General features: G+C 36.5%; 1 protein-coding gene across 3 annotated transcripts in view; it reads left to right on the top strand.

Annotated features, from left to right (window-relative positions):
- The window catches only part of Fnbp1l (formin binding protein 1 like), a 71,749-nt gene that overhangs the window by 18,639 nt on the left and 36,073 nt on the right, over positions 1-17,037 (top strand). For all 3 annotated transcript variants that reach the window (XM_050156756.1, XM_050156667.1, XM_050156834.1), the window contains exon 2: positions 8,097-8,212. In XM_050156756.1, coding sequence (XP_050012713.1) covers positions 8,097-8,212 — 116 coding nt within the window. The remainder of the gene's footprint in view (positions 1-8,096; positions 8,213-17,037) is intronic.

The following is a 17,037-nucleotide window of genomic DNA, read 5'->3' as shown; positions in this document are numbered from 1 at the left end:
TTGACTCTGAGTGGAATGGGTGGGAAGTGGTTTAAGAAAATAAGGTATGAGATAGTTGGCTATGATAATGGGATAGTGAATTTGCTCGACTTAGGTAGCATTAAAGACCCCTTAGTTTAGTAGACAGAAATTTCAAAGTTTGACCAATGTGATTCTTTATCTTTACCTTTCTACAGTAGCTTGAGGAAAGGTTGATTAAAAGCTGAATATAAGATCAGTGTTAAAATTTGGCAGTGGCAAGGACAGTGAGCAATATTTGCGAGAAGTGATTATAATGATGATTTATGGAACCCGACATGTGTAAAGATGAAATGAAGAAGAGGGAAGAAAAGATAGCAATATGTTAGTACTAGTCTTTGTGGGGTCAAACAATTGCAGGACTAGGGTTTTGAGGGGAAACAGAACAAGCCATCTGAATGAGATGCTTGAATTTTCATGTAGGTGTGTGGGTGGGTGGGGGGGGGTCATGTTGTAGGATTGTTAACTACAATGGGAATAGCCATAAGAATGGGTATCTGAGGTAGGTAGAGGTGTAGTCAGTGTTAGAAAGAGAAGCTACAGAGGAAATTGTGGTAAGGATGGTTTGTATCAAAATTGAAGTCACTATGAGCTTAATTGAGAATTGAGTTGAAAAACTCAAGTTTAAAGATGCTTGAGTTGTCCACATATACAGCTTGTAATTCTACCCAAAGAAGCATCAGAATAATTAAGTTGTCAGACAAAAGCACATTATTGTTTTCTTTGTGTGTAGCTGTTATTAATTGACTCTGTGGCATAATTGATTTCTTAGCTTTATGTGACAAAAGCAAACAAAATCTTTCTGCAGCCCATAGGAGCTAGAGGAGAAAAGTCAGCCATGTTAGGTCTTTTAAATGTCTTTAGTGTAGTGGTTTGGTATTCAGAAGTGCTGGAGAAACTCTGGCAGCCAAATCAGAGCCATAAAGTAAGTCTAAACTAGGACAGCAGAGTCATTATTCAACTTCTCAGTTAAAAAGTCTTCTTTAAAAGGCGGTGTCCCTTGGTACTTTACCAGAGCACTTTATTGGGACTTCATTTGGATGCAAGGCTGTATCAAAGTAATTATAAAAACAAGAATTGCATATTTAGAAGTGACTTGAAGAAACTTGAAATGTTTTGTAATAGTTTATGCTAAATTAGATATAAAGTTATATCTGGATGAAAATAGTTTGAATAGATATATTTATGAGCCAGCACATATAGTAGATTATTGGGAGTAACAAACATAATTTGAGTTATACTGCATAGTATGGAACATTTGATTTTGATGATAATTCTAGCTAGCTCTTAGAATATTTTTCTTATTCTGAGGTAAATAAAATAAGCTAACTTGAAATATTTTACAGAGTTTAAAAGAAATGCCTAAAAGAAGCAGAAAAGCTGTCTTGAATTTAATATGACAAAAGATTAATTTAGGGCACACCACTAATGGGGGATTCATTTCATAGAAGCTGTGGTATGAATGAATGCCTTTGAAAGGAATAGAGAATGATTAAGGCAGGAACAAAGAAATTAGACTCAACTAGTAATCTGGAATGAGAAGACATGCTAGAGAGAGTAAGAACAAGGGAGTGATGCTAAGTTGCCTGCTTTGATGATGCAGTATTTTCAGTTTTTTTATTTACGTGTGTGTGTTTGTGAGTGGGCATGAGAATGCCGCAGCTTCCGAAGGAAGTCAGGACAACTTGCCCGAGTCAGTTCTCTCCTTCCATCACATGGGTCCTGGGGATCAAACTCAGGTGGTCAGGCTTGGTGCCAAAGCACCTTTATCTGCAGAGCCAGCGCACCTACCAGCCCAGTATTCTTATTCTTATTTCTAACTTGTAGATGTTTTCAGGAGGAAGAGACCTGGTCAATCGTCCTCATCTACTTAGACCATGAAACCCAATATGGACAAGGTTAACAGAGCTGCCATATTCGGGCTGCTCATGCGTCCTTCAGCTTTGCCAGGGCATAAATTTCATTTTTCAGATGTTTTCAGAGTGGTTTTATTAATCATATTTTTTAGATTGTCTCTGTCCTTCCCCCTAGTATATTTGCAAGGTTAGAGTAGGAAGCTGTGTGATCTTATATCAAAATGAGATGTCTGGGACCACTATGTCCTAATAAATTTACTTATTAACCGTTTTCTATTAATTAATTAATTTATTTATTATGTATACAATATTCTGTCGGTGTATATGCCTGCATGCCAGAAGAGGGCACCAGACCCCATTACAGATGGTTGTGAGCCACCATGTGGTTGCTGGGAATTGAACTCAGGACCTTTGGAAGAACAGTCAGTGCCCTTAACCTCTGAGCCATCTCTCCAGCCCCTACTTACTAACCTTAAGCAAATAATTATGTCTTATAATAGAAAGAAAATGAAATTTAGAGTGAAAATGCTGGGTGAATTTCTCAATTTCAGAAACATGCTGTCTACATTTGTAAAAGGCCATATTTGAAAAGATTGTTAGTGACATGTAGTAATACATGCAAAGCTTTGTAAATTCTAAAGTGCTATACAAAAAGAGTGATTCAACCAGCAGTTAAGAGCTTTTCACGTGCCAGGTTTCAGAAGAAGTCCACTTTTGTCATCTCTTCTGGATTTAACGTTTAGTTTTGAGTTCCACATATATAAATTATGAATAATTAAACTGATTGAAGATTGTTATGTAACAGCAAATAATATACTCTGATCTAGTGTTTTTTGGATTCAGAATAACTAGACCAACTTCATAATTGATACTCTTGTTTCCATAAAATTGACCTGTGAGCTGGATTTGGTAGGGTGTGCTTACCCAGCTATGGGAATGCTGAGGCAGGAGGATTGTGAGATCCAGTTTTCAACATCTTTCAGTCAGCCAACCAGTGTGTTCTTTGGTTCTTCTTAATAGTGATTCAAGTAAAATAATTAGTAAGAATTTAAAATGAGCATATATTTACCAAATATTTTAGTTTTTCAAGTATACTGTTATTTGGTGGCCTGATATTCCCTATTCTTGAGGCTGGCCTTGAACTCCAGTAATTGTTCTGTATTATCTTCCCGAGTTCTAGGATTATAGGTTTTATTTCTTTATATTGCAGTTAATGTGTCTGTTTGAAGCCCAAGATGTTACTACTTAGTGAATTGTGCAAAATCTAACCTAAACGTAAAGAATTTCTTTTGCGTTTTAAATATATTAACTTTTTCAACTTGTTGGTTTACTGTTTGAGGTAGAAGAAAACCTATAAAATATGGTTGTAGCATAATAGAATTTCTATCTTAAGAATAAGTTTCTATCTTAAGACTTGTTTTTCCTCCCAACTCTGATCTTATTCTTGTTTCCAACGGTTACCATGCAAAGTCTGTTTCACTCAGAACCAGCCTGACTTTTTCTTACCTTCATGCTACGTTTTCACACTGACTTTTGTTCTGTTAATAAAGGTGACATTTATTTGGTACCTATTTACTTTAAAATGCAGTAAAACCTTAGTAAAAATATATTTAATCTAATTATTGCACTTTTAGTTTTTCTGCTTGTTATCTAGTACTTTTGTTTCTATTTTGATTGTTTTGTTTTTTGAAACAGAGTCTTGCTGTTTAGTCCAGGCAGATCTTGAACTCACTATGTAGCTGGCCTTGAACTTTTGATCTTTCTTTAGTCTCCAGGTCCAGCTCTCCAGTACTAATTCTGAGTATTTACATTAACAATTAAAAGTTGTATGGTTAAGAATATACCTCAGTTGGTTGGTACTGCTTAGCATGCATGCAGCTGTCGTCAGGGCCTGGTGACAACACCTGCAGTCTCTGTACTCTAGAGGTGAAAATAGGACTAGAAATTCAGAATCATCCTCAACTGCATAGTGGGTTTGAGACTTACTAGAGCTATATGTGACTCTGCATTCAAAAAACTAATTAGAATTATATATTATACATATAAGATTTTTGTCAAAAATTAATAAATGTGGGTTAGAGAGATGACTCAGTAGTTAAGAGTACGTTCTGTTCTCAGCACATATGGGGAGGCTTACAACTGCCTGTAACTCCAGGGGAATTTGATGCACCCGGACTCTCTGGGCACCTGTATTCACATGCATACGCACATACACACCTAAATTAAAAATAGCAAAAATAGTCGGTGGTAGTGGCACACATCTTTAATATTAGCACAAGAGATAGAAGCTGGGGGTATATCTCTTAAGTTAAGAGGCCAGCCAGGGATACACAGAGGAAACCCTGTCTTGAAAAACCAAAACAAAACAAAATGTACAAAATAAACCTTATAAACTGTAAAACCTTGTAAAAGAGAATTATATTTTAAAAGATTTTATAGCTTGTAATTTAACCATTAACAATGAAATTTGACTGCTGTCTCATTAGTCTGATTAGTTGAGTTTTAAAACGTTCATGTGTCTGAGATTAGGTGAGACCAGGCAAGTTCAGGGGCAGCATGGCCGAGGGGGGAGCTAATAGTCGTGTATATATATATAGCCCAAGACTCTAAATAGATGGTGAATCTACAGCGTGGATGCCTTTGACTGTTAAAATAGCATGTACTTAAAAGCAGGTTTGTTTATTGTTGAGACAAGGTCTCGGCATATGTACCTGGACTGGGTTTGAATTCACGGTAACCTAGGCTGGCCTCAGTCATAGTTGATTCTCTCTTGTCAGCCTCCTGAGTGCTGGAAAAACTCAGTAACATTTCAGCAGGGGAATCAGGATTTAATACAGAGCAGATAAGCTTAGTTCATTATTTAAAGCAGGAATCTTAAGAAAAGAGCATACAAGATGATTCACTAAGCTAAGCAGAAAACTCTAGAATTCTTTATATTATCTAAAACTCTACTAGTGTGTAAAACATGAATTGACACTGGTGTCTTGGATTCAAAGAGGTATTAGGTTAAATTTAATACATTGAGCATTGGTAGACATTAAGAAATGCCAAGATAATGTTTGTCATCTTACTGAATTTTGAGGAAAACTAGTTTTTGTTTTTAATGAAGAAAAGACCTCATAAGTTTAAGGCCTTAGGCACTGTAGGACTCATCCTACCTTGGGTGCTTCCTGGGCCTCTAGAACTTTTGAATGAATTGATTTTAGTCTGGTGTTTCTATGACCTTCTCAAGTTTTGTAATTTGCCGCAATGGCTCACAAAACTCAGAACACTTAAATATTACTAGATGATGATACATGCAGGTAAACAGCCATATGGAAAGGCACATAAGATGAGGTTTAGAGAGGCTCAGAGTGCAAGTGAGACCCTTGGTCCCTGTGGCACATGGCTCTCTAAACATATTGCTTAGGTTTTTTTATGGATGTTCCACAACATAAGTACCATTGGTTAAATTATTGGTTATTGAAATCACTATCTAGCCCCTTTTCACCTAAGAATGCTGAAAGTTTCAACCTCGTCTTAACAAGACTTCTTTGGTAAACTACCTCCAGCTCCAAGTCACCTCGTTGGCAACAAGCTAAGTACTTTAGAAGCTGCATAGAAAACACCTCTAGAAATTCCTGGACCCAAGTGGCTCTTCTGCCTCTGTCTGCCCTGAAAGGAATGTTTCACTTTTAGTTTCTATTTTCAAAAACAATAGTAAAATGCACCACAGTGTTGTCATACAACTGATCAGGTAGTTTGATTAAAGTTCTATATTAATACAATATATATTACAGATATAGCTAATATTTCTTATAACTTCTGTTACGTTCTGTTTCAATATACATGTATATTTAGAACCACTTTTTTGTGAGCCATTAAAAAAAAGATGTGTTGAACATTTATTTATACTCAGTAATAAATGTCTTTAACAAAAAATAGTGTTCCTTGGAAAAACTGTTAACTACCAGTAAAGTGGTGTGTTGACTAGAGTTTTCCATTCTGTCACTAGCTCTGTGCTTTGACTAAAAGGGACGGGGGAATAAGGTTGGAATTTATTCACTTTGTAATTTACAGGTAAAGAGAAAATGAATAAGGGGAGTCCATAGAACATTGAGCTATATTGTTATTATAGTTAATCTTACAGAAATAATACTTTCATAGTATATGGAAGGTGAACTGTTTACAGTGTTCCCGAGAAGAATTGGGAGGGACCCTTGAAAATCTGTTTCTCATAAATTTATTGTTTATATCTTGGGTGCTGTAAGGATGTTACCCTTTTTAAATAAGTGGTTGTCAGTTATAGCCTCACATGATATGTAATTTTGATAAATTTTGTATCTTCAGAAGATAAAGGGAACTTTTAATGGTTAGTGATTAGTTGCTTTTTCAAAGAACTCTGAATTATGAAAAAAGCATTTTGAAGATGAATGGTTGGGACTGCATCTATTATCTATGTCATCTACAAATACTGTATCATTTATTGGCAGCAAATCTGTCAAAAGACAAAATTAAAAAGTTAAAAGATTATAATTGACCTGATTTACAGGGCAACACTTGATTCCATAAAACACAAGGAGCGTGCTCGTTCTGCAGACAGAAGGGCTGAGAAAGCAGAACAGAGCAAAGGCAATTTGAAGGTTTAAATGTTACTTTGCTTATGGGAGTTGCTGAAGCGCTTGTGCAGGTTAAAACTGGCATGCTTAGGGGCTTGGTTATTACTCTTTGTCTCGGTTTCTCCCTCTCTGACTTCTCAGGCCAGATGGGTAACTTAGTTTGGGCGTGGTGGGCAGGGACCTTCAGCTCGAGCAAATCCATTTTGGTTTGGTCTGTTGGGAGCTAGTAGAGGAGCTTAGGCCAAAACAATGACTGCCAAGTTCTGTTTATTTCAAAATCTGTAAAGTTTTCCTCAGTGTTCTCCAGAGAAAGAACCAATAGGACACATACATATATGTTTACAAAGAAAGGGTTGTTGTTTGTTTTTTGATTTATTAATTTTACCTTTTCCTATGATGATGGGTGAAATTCTACTACTGACAGAAGCTGGACTACACGGGCAGTTAGGAACTGGGAACACAAGACTCTTGATAGTGAGAATAAGATGGTTTCACAGTAAGTGGATCAGTAAAGTGCAGCAGAAAGGAAAAGAGTGGGAACTTTTTTTTTCCTATGAGCTCAGGCTCATGGAAAGTGACTGAAGTCAAGGTATGAGACGAAAGGGTAACATCTTCCCTTCAGAAGTTAGGAACAAGCAGTGAGCTTGTCTGTTATTCCTGTAGCCTGATGGCTTTATCCTCCCTAAGGACAATCTCTCTCTCCTTTGGCTGCTCCATTTCTTTGGCTTTCTGAGCCTATCTTTACAGTTGTTTCCTCTGTTTCCTCCTCCTAGTTCTAGACACAGTGTGTGTGCCATTATTATAGTCTTAGAGATTTGCTACTTTACAAGCCCAGCGCCAGCACTCTGTGCAGAGAGTGATAACCACACTCAAGAGAGATTGCTTTAAAATAATTGGCTTATGTGGTTATGGAGACTTGGCAAGACAAATCTACAGTGGTATATTATTTGTTTTAGTAAATAAAGCTTGCCTGAAGATCAGAGGACGGAAAGCAGTCCTACTAGTCAGCCATACGGGCCAGGGAGTGGTGGCACACGCCTTTAATTCCAGCACCAAGGAGACAGGCGGATGAATCTTGTGAGTTCACCCTGGGCTACACAAGATTGACTCTATCTTAAGCAGAAATAGTGCTCACACAGAGGTGACCCCAGCACTTGGGATCACACATCTTTAATCCCAGCACCAGGGAGGTGGAGACACGAGCCATATGTCTGGGTGAAGAGAGGAATGTAAAGGGGAAGAGACAGGAACTCAGTGGAGTTGGGGGGTCTTCAGGATTCCTGGAGACAGGATCTCACCCATTTTGATCTGAGGCAGAGGTAAGAGCCAGTGGCTAGCTGCTTTGCTTTTCTGATCTTCAGGTTGAACCCCAATATCCGTCTCTGGATTTTTATTATTCATGCTACAAAAATCTGCAAAGGATAATCCAGGAAGAGCTACAATTGCAGACCCAAGGTGGTCCTCTAGCATTTGTCCTTCTGATTTAGGAAAAGGTGGGCGGAGCCAGGGGTTTCCTTTTATACTTTATACTTAATTATTTCTCTGTACAGATATGGGAAAGTGGTTAAAATATTTGTGGATACAATTTCAACCTGTTCAGCCTGTTTTTGCTTTCCTTTTCTAGGATCAGTTCGATAGCTTAGACAAGCATACGCAATGGGGAATTGACTTCTTGGAAAGATATGCCAAGTTTGTTAAAGAGAGGATTGAAATTGAACAGAATTATGCGAAACAGTTGAGGTAAGTTTAACTTATTTTTCACTTTGTACAAATGAAGTTACATGTTTAAGCAGCTTAATATTAATAAAAAGTAGTATTGTATAGATTAAACCTTGTGTTTTTTTTTAATCCAAATTGGTTTGAATTAGAGAACTAATAGTTTAGTTAAATCATTGCCTTGTACCCTTGGAGAATATTGAGTAAAATCAACTTTAATTGCAGAAAGGCATTTAAAATCCTTAAATCTCAGCAAAGGGAAACCCTGTCCAGGCAGCCAGAGCCTGCTGTCTTCTTTAGGGCCTCTCTACCTTCAAGCCTCTGAATAAAATGGTTCAGTGAGGAAGCAAACAAGGCCTAGGTATTCAGTGCTTTCCGCTCGCTCTTCCCTCATAGCTACTGTTTGAGAAGCTTTCTGATGCCCTGAACTTGAGAATTTCCAGGTCTTGGAAATAGTTTGTACTGAACTGAGCTTCTATGTTAATATATTTATTGTCAGAATATTTAAAGGGGAGTTTTTAAATCTTAAATTTGGTGGAACGAATCTTATTTGTTCAGATAGCACAGTTATTATTGTTTACCACAGTTTTTCTAGTAGTCTTGCTGGAACTTGATAAAAGTAATGCTTGAAATTTGAAGACCAATCTATAAAAGTTTTAGCTAGGAGTTAGGGTGCTTCAGAGGACAAAATTTCAATTTACATAGGCACACGTGGTTGAGAAAGGGGGCATATTTCCACTCAGGGGCAAAGTAAGCTGCTGCTTGTTATAGTTCTACTTTTCCTTGTTCCTTTTGTGTGTAAGTTCCTCTCAGCACCCTCCTTCCTACTGCTTGCCTCTAGGCTTCCATTGCACTCTGTATCTTAGCCAGGCACTCTTTTCTGTTACACCTTAGAGCAGAGAGATGGGGTGGGGGCAGAAGGAAGACTAGAAGTCTCTCTGCCATCTCTTGTTTGTTTTGATGTTTATCAAGACAGAATCTCACCTTGTAGCTCTGGCTATCCTCCAGCTCACAGAGATCTGTCTGCTTCCTAAGTGCTGGGTTTAAAGGCGTGTGCCACTGTTCTTCCACCTTCTTTCTTCTAGTTCTTCTAATAAGATCTCCTTTTTCATTTTGACTTGGCTTAGGTAATATGCCTGTTTTGTATAATTTATTGAAATGATGATAACTGAATTGACTTATAGTTAATGGTAGAAGAGAGATAGCTAAAGATAGGAGACCCAGAAAGAAGAGGAAATATTCAGGATAAGTCAGTTATTTCCTTGTAGTCAACTCACTATGGGTATGGGGTGACAGAGGTATAATGAGTGAATGTTTAGTAAAACTTTTTTTTTTTTAAATTATTATGCTACTTATGAAAACACTGACATCGTCCCAGTTTCCTGATCTATTCCCTTCTGGTTTTTCTTAAGGCTCTTTTCATATAAGAATACAAATAGGGAGCCTGTTAGTATTTTACTGATAACAGTGATGATACTTTATCTGTTCATAATTATAGTCTGGGATTCTTAAACATGAAGGACATCTGAGAGGGTAACATGAAAAGTTTGGTCATGTGCAAATTAATTGTCTACCATCTAATTATTAAAAAGTATACTTGTTTTATTATGTTTATGGGTTTTAGGCATACATTTATATCTGTGCACCATATGTGCACCTGGTGCCCAGGGAAGCCAGAAGAGGGCGTTAGATGTGGGACTGACATTACACACAGCTATCAGTGCCGTCTGTGTTGGTGCTGGGAGCTGAACCTGGCTTTCTGAAGAACAGCCAGTGCTCTTAACCACTGGACTCTGAAGCTCTCTCATCTAATTTTGAATTTGTTCTCAATTCTAACAAAGAAAAACTTACGGTTTCAAGTTTCCAGTACAAGTGAAGTGAAGACATAACATAAAATGATAAAAGGTTAAAAACACAAACCAGATGAAACATAGGAACAAACAGAACTTACTACTGAAGGCCCCCAGGAATATTACCACTGTGTTCCAATATAAAAACAAAATGAGAATGGATAGGGCGTTTGACAAGAGATCTCATTATAATGAATATCTTTAATGCAGCATTTTAATTTCTAAACTATTTTATAGAAAACACACAATAATGTCTGCACAAAATTATTCATTGCAGGAAAAATAGAATTCCCTTCTAGAAATGCCTACCAACATATGAATGATGAAAAATACCTTTGTTTATAACCAGTTTAAAGAACCAGCTTATTTAAACTTAGAAGAATGTATTCAGTCCATCAGTACAAAAAGCAGGCTGTAGAACTCAATAGTAGATCTTATTTGTTTGTTTGAATTTGTATGTATAATTAGGTAAAAATTTGTGAAATTTGTATTCTGAAGAGCTTGAATGTTCCAGGAGTGCCTGTTGTTGCTCTTGTGGACAAGGCAAGGGTGTTTTTACTGTGCACCTTTGTGTTACATTATTTCCAGTGACTTTGTTCTAGATTGATAATTTAAAACTCTTAAGCAAAGTGGTGGTGTGCTTGGAAAGAGTGCTGTTACAAATTGCAAAATGAAAAACTGATAATTTATAAGATAAAACTTAAGCACTCTAGACTAGATTTGTCATGTCTGCTTGGTGTGAGGGTTTGCCTCTTGAAAGGACTGTCACACACTCAGGGAATTTGTCAAATTTCCAGGGTGGCTCTCAGTAGCAGGGTTATTTTGTTAGGTAATGTTGAGGTGTTTAGGTAAAGAAGATTTGGGAGGAGGCATGTTGTTTAATTTGAAACAGGCTACTCCTTCCTTCTTTCTGTGTGGAGATTAGCTGCTTTGGATGAATGGCTGGTAAATGATTGAATTGTCAGGTGCTGTTTGTAATAAGTTTTTTGTTCAAAAAGGGAAGAAGCTTGTCCTGTTTATTTCCTCTTCGTTTAGCTACCTCCTCCTAGTTTTGTTATAGAAGTTGATTTCATGTTTAGGAGGAGAATGCTGCTTACTGAGGTACTCTCCGTTCCTTTGTAATAACTGTATTCAGGTTGTTAAATATCCCCCTCCTTTTCCCTGGTGGGGGCTGGGAGCAGTCTTAATATTTAGCCACCTTGTCCAACTCAGCATCCCTTCCCATCTGAGCTTCCTAAATGCTGGGTTTCAGTCTTATATCATCATGCCTGCTCCAGTTTAACTGCATTGCAAGACTAAACATAAGACTTTGATACCAAGGCATTCTGTGTCTACCTCCCATTATTCCTATTTTAAATTCTTTTTTTCTGTGTTCTTTTTTCTTGTGTCAGGGTCTCAGTGTGACCCTGGCTGTCCTGACTCACTGTGTAGACTTGGCTGGCCTCCAACTCAGGGATCTGCTCACCTCTGGTTCTGGAGTATTGGGATTAACAGAGTATACCACCTCACCCATCTCTTCATGAGTTTTGATAGTTTAAATTTAACTCTATTTTGGTGCTGACTATTTATTTGGTGGCTTGGTACAAGATAAGTATAGAAAATGAATGATGCAAAATGGTGGTAACAGTACTAGTTTACTGTTTTGTATTTACAGAGACAACCAACTGAAATCAGGTTATGTGTGTGTGTGTCAAATGCAGTGCTTTATGCTTGCTATGCAGACACTTTGCCACTAAGTTGATCTCTAGTCCAATTGTTATTTTGATAAACTTGTATATGTTAATGGCAGGGATTAATTAAGATTTCTAAGTAAAAAAGAGAAGTTGTATATGCACAATAAGTATATATTATTTTCTCTTCTAGTAAAAATAATTACAGTATTATGTTCTGTCACAGAAATGTGGCTGTGTAAAATTATATCCTCCAGCATCGACATTAGAACACCCAAATGGATAGTGTGGGGGTACTGGGAGCAAACTATTCTGGAAGGCAGGGAGCCTGTAAGTTAGTTTTCTTTTAGAGCAGAAATCTCTTGACTTCCTTTTTAATCAGAGACTGTATTATGTGCATTTGTATTCCCATGCCAAGTTGGGTAATTTAACTGAGTAAATATATATTGAATGAATGAATGAATATTTTTCCATCCAACTTAGACTCTCATGGCCTTTGATGTACTGCATTCTACCTGTACTGGAGTTTGGTATCATGTACCATGTTTTAAAGTTATTAGTTTACATTAACCTGTTTCTAGGGTAAGCTTACATATTTTCCATTCCTTTATCAGAACTTGCCATTAACTTGTCACTCATTTTAAACTGAGAACCCAGGGAACCCATTTTACTGACTTTCTGAAAGTAAAAAATAATTTTATTATTTTTTTTCTTTTTTGGTCTGCTGTTCTTTAACTTGTGACTGCTTATTGCCCTGTAGGCTTTCTCCCTTTCTTTCTAGACAAGGTTTTGCTATGTGACCCGGGGGATTACCGGTATGTGTCACACCCAGCTATATCTATATTGCCTGGATAGAATTGATCTGGTGGAAACACAGTTATTGTTAGTCTCTTGCCACTCACTTTGCCTCAGTACATATCTCTACCTGAATTTAATCACTGAATAACTCTATTACTAACTTCTGTTTCTAAATTCTAGAGTATGATCTCTGCACTGAAATATAAAATCCACAAATAAAGGGGTTTGTTCATTCTGTTCTGTTTCTTCCTATTTCCTTGGACAGTGCTTGGCAAGAACAAGAATAAGCAATTTTTAAAAGTATATTTACTTAACATTTAATATGTCAGCACTATTTTCCATGCTGTAACACGTTTTCCTTTAAAAACAATTGAAATTTCAGTATTGGAAATGAAGATAGAAAAGTTAAGGCAGAACTAGTTGTATTTATCTGTCGCTGCTGATTGCGGGCTCTTGGGTATTGCATTATATTGCATTTCACCATTAAGAGATTCACTAATTCTCTGTTGACCCCCCTACCCCATAGTCAATGAATAGTAAGTACATCTTACGTCTATAAAGACTGCTGCATCCATTAGTAACTTATCTCCAAACTGAGCAACATACCCTTTCCAACCAACTGATCCATGTAAATATAGCATAGTAACAATTGTAGAAATTTGATGAAAATATAAATTAGATATCCCAGCACGATGGCACCTGGGGAAGAGAGAAAGTGAAGAATTAGAAGTCCTAGGCCTTCCAGGGCTGCACAGTGAGACCTGTCTCAATGGGAAAAAAGAAGTTATATAATTTATAAAGTTAGTTTGGGCTGTGTATTTTTTCCATAAAGTTAAGGTTAAAAAAGGGGGTGGGAGCTAACAATTTAGAGGTTCTTCCATTAAGAAAATGTTTTCTCATTAATGAAGCTTCTTAAAAACCAACAGCATTTATTTTAAAAAGCCCTATTGAGGGACAGACTTGGGGTGCCTCTGTTACTTGAGGTATTTAACCTCATTTAGAGAGTGCTTTTAAGATTGGAGTAGATACTGTTTAATTTGTTTCTGTAACCTGTTATAAATTACAGATGGTATATTACTTTAGTTTTCCCTGACTTCCAACTAATATTCTCCTCAGTTCTATTAACTATTTCCTTTTGATGCTTTATCAGAAGAAAAAAGTACAATGCTTGGAGAACTTTTCTTCAGTATTATGTAACTGCATCTTTATGTATAGTTGGACCTCACTTGGCTATCATTAGTGTAGCTGGCTTTTGTTTTGCTGTGGTTTGTTTTTTTTTTTCCATTGCTTTTTGATCCCATTCTTGCATATTTTTGTGTGCTCTGGAGCTCTATTTAATCTTTCTGTTCTGCTATACCTAAATAGATGGCTGTTTAATTTAATTAACAGGCTACTAAGCTTGTTTGATTATAACAACTAGATTATTATCAGTATGATTAAACTGCTGTCCCGTTTAATGTTCTCAAGAGTTTGATGATTTCTATAATCATTGTGTTTCTAGCGCTTAAGAGGTATGTCTTACAGTAGACTTCTGCCTGAAATTTTTGTGGGATGATTTAGTAAACTGTCACTTTTCTGATAAAGTTAGGTATAACCACTTCCCCAAGAAATGCAAGGCATATTCCTGACTATTATATGAAAGCATTTTCTTAGATTATATGATCTAAACAGAGCTTAATATATAAAGGATAAAACCTTTTTAAGAAAGAAAATAAGTTCAAACCTGTTGGGTTGAATGTCTTCATGGTGGAATTCCCACTCTTTAAGGACCTCATTGTTTAAACATTAAACTGAAAAATGTTTGGTTGTTCATAATACTAGTTGTGTATACTTTATTCAGCCTTTCATCCATTTCTGGGAATCAACTCAGGGCCTCATGTCTGTTAGATAGACACTGAAACACTGAGTCTGATAGCTCCCATTTGGTTGGTCTTTTGAATAACATTTAAAAGAAAAACAAATGGTCAAATTTCTTAGCAGAATTTCTCTGAAAAACATAATACTTAGGTCTGTGCTGTCAGTTTGTTCTCGGTCTAAACTGAACAGATAAGTTTATTTTCCTTTTCTATTTTAAATATACTTAAAAGATTCTTCTAAAATATCTATGGTTTTCTAAAAAAACCTTATTGTTATGCTTATCACATAACAGTAATGATACATTGCTAATATTCTTTGAGTGTATATGGAATTGATATACTAACATGTGTAGGTCACATTCATCTGTATGTGTAGTTTCTTCTTGACATGTTGAAAATAAAGTGTATAAAAGATGTGAGAAGACCAATTTGGAGCTCATATCTTGGAGCTTGCTTAATTTTTTTTTTCTTTCCCGGGGGTTTTCAAGTAACAATATTTAAAGCTTCTAATTTCTTTTTGTTACCTGTCTACTCAGCATCTGTCACTAGTATGGGTATAAATTTATAAATGTTGAAACTGAAAGTGTATTATATTCAGATATTCTAGTAGTATGTAGTAATGAGTAGGATCATAGCCTAAGTACATTCACATGGTTGTATAGCTATCTCCATTGTCCATCTGCATAACTCTTTTCATCATTCAGAACAGAAATACTCTACCCGTTAAATAATAGCTCCTCAATTCAACCTCCTTTAACCCCTAGAAATACTTTTCTTTGTAAACAGAGACTGCATATTTGTTTCCCAGCTGCCCAGACATGAATAATTACACAGAAACTATATTAATTACAACACTGCTTGGCTGATGACTCAGACATATTTCTAGCTAGCTCTTACACCTTAAATTAACCCATTTCTATTAATCTGTGTATCACCACGAGCCTGTGGCTTTCCAGTACAGTTCTGGCATCTTTCTCTTTTGGCAACTACATGGCATCTCCCTGACTTTGCCTACTCTCTGTATATATATCTTTTCCAGCCTGGTTGTATTCTGCCCTGCCATCTGCCAAAATAGCTTTATTCATTAACCAATAAAAGCAACTCGTATAATAGAAGGACATCCCACATCATCTCCCTTTTTCTGTCTAAAATAAAAAGGAAGGTTTTAACTTTAACATAGTAAAATTACATATAACAACAAGTATCAAGCAAGAATTACAGTGACAATATTTCTTTGAGTCTAAAGTTTTATATCTAATTTATCTTTTATCATAACTAAGGAAAACTATGACTGTCTTCAACTCTTCAAGGACTCTAGAAGGAAATATTACCTTAGTTAACAGGAAGTACATTGTAAGCAACTTCCAAGACTCTAGAATTGACAGACATCTTGCTGCCTAGAAAGTCAACCAAAGTTCTTTTGTAATCTTGGCATCCATTCAGCCTAAGGGCCCATAGTATCTGACAGGCTTTTCCATGAAGCAGGAAGTTTGAAAGACTTTTTCCTCTACTGTCAGTTTGTCAGTCACTTTCTTCTGTATCCTCCAGAATGTCTGGCAGACTTTTTCATGAAGCAGGAACCATGAGGGACGGTCTTACCTTCTTTAGACAAGTGTAACAGTTATTTTTCTGTGGGCCCTGCATGGCCAGTTCATAGAGCATACCATTGAGCTGTCCAACCAACAACAATTTCTTGTCCAAATGACTAGCCTGGTCATATAGAACACAAATTCCATAACAAATTTCTTCAATGCCCATCAACCTCTCTGAAGTAATTGGTGCTGCCAGAACCAGACATGTCTCACTGTATAAACATCATACCTTAAACTAGAGCAGAAATACATAAACACAGTATAACAAAATCGACCTTAAATTTGCATCAGTAGACCAGTATCCATACCAATACAAAATATTCATTTATATATCATATCCCTCTTTAAATGAAAATAAACATTTATAAAAATCATTTGGGGAATTTGGCTGTTGTCTCCAAATTGCTTCCTGCTATTTGCTGGGCTAAGTATTTTTAGGGTTCATGGAGAACTTTTGGGGGTATTGTTCCATTAAACCACATTAGCCTGGAAGGAATCCATAGGTTCTCATCTTCTGTGGAAACAAAAGCAGAACCTCTTTTCCAAAGTAACATATCCTTAGACTTAAGTTTTGAAGGCAAGATACCTTTATGATGGTTTAACTTGATAGATCCCAGAATCAAATTTCTTTCTGCAGTCATGATTGGAGGTTGGATTTTGTCAAAGGCCTTTTCTCTTTGTTCTTTCTTCCTTATTTATTATTATTATTACTATTGTTGTTGTTATTATTATTATTATTTGGTTTGGTGTGGTTTTTCAAGACAGGGTTTGTCTGTAGCTTTGGAGCCTGTCCTGGAAGTAGCTCTTGTAGACACGGCTGGCCTCAAACTCATAGAGGTCCTCCTGCCTCTACCTCCCGAGTACTGGGATTAAAGGAATGTGTTGCCACTACCTAGTATCAAAGGCCTTTTCTACAACTGAGACGATGATGTAGTTTTTTCCTTTAGTCTTTATTTATGTGATAGATTATTTTTGTTCATCTATGTTCTTGAATTCTGCTCTCAAGTAGTTTGAGAATTTTTGTGTCTATGTTCAAAAATATGGGCCTACAATTTTCTCTTCTCCTCCTCCTCCTCCTCCTCC

Source organism: Alexandromys fortis, unplaced genomic scaffold (assembly GCF_014885135.2).
Source record: "Alexandromys fortis isolate MF-2015 unplaced genomic scaffold, M_Fortis_MF-2015_v1.1 scaffold_19, whole genome shotgun sequence".
NCBI lineage: Eukaryota > Metazoa > Chordata > Mammalia > Rodentia > Cricetidae > Alexandromys > Alexandromys fortis.
The sequence above is the reverse complement of the archived record's forward strand: the minus strand, read 5'-3'. Positions and strand labels throughout refer to the sequence as shown.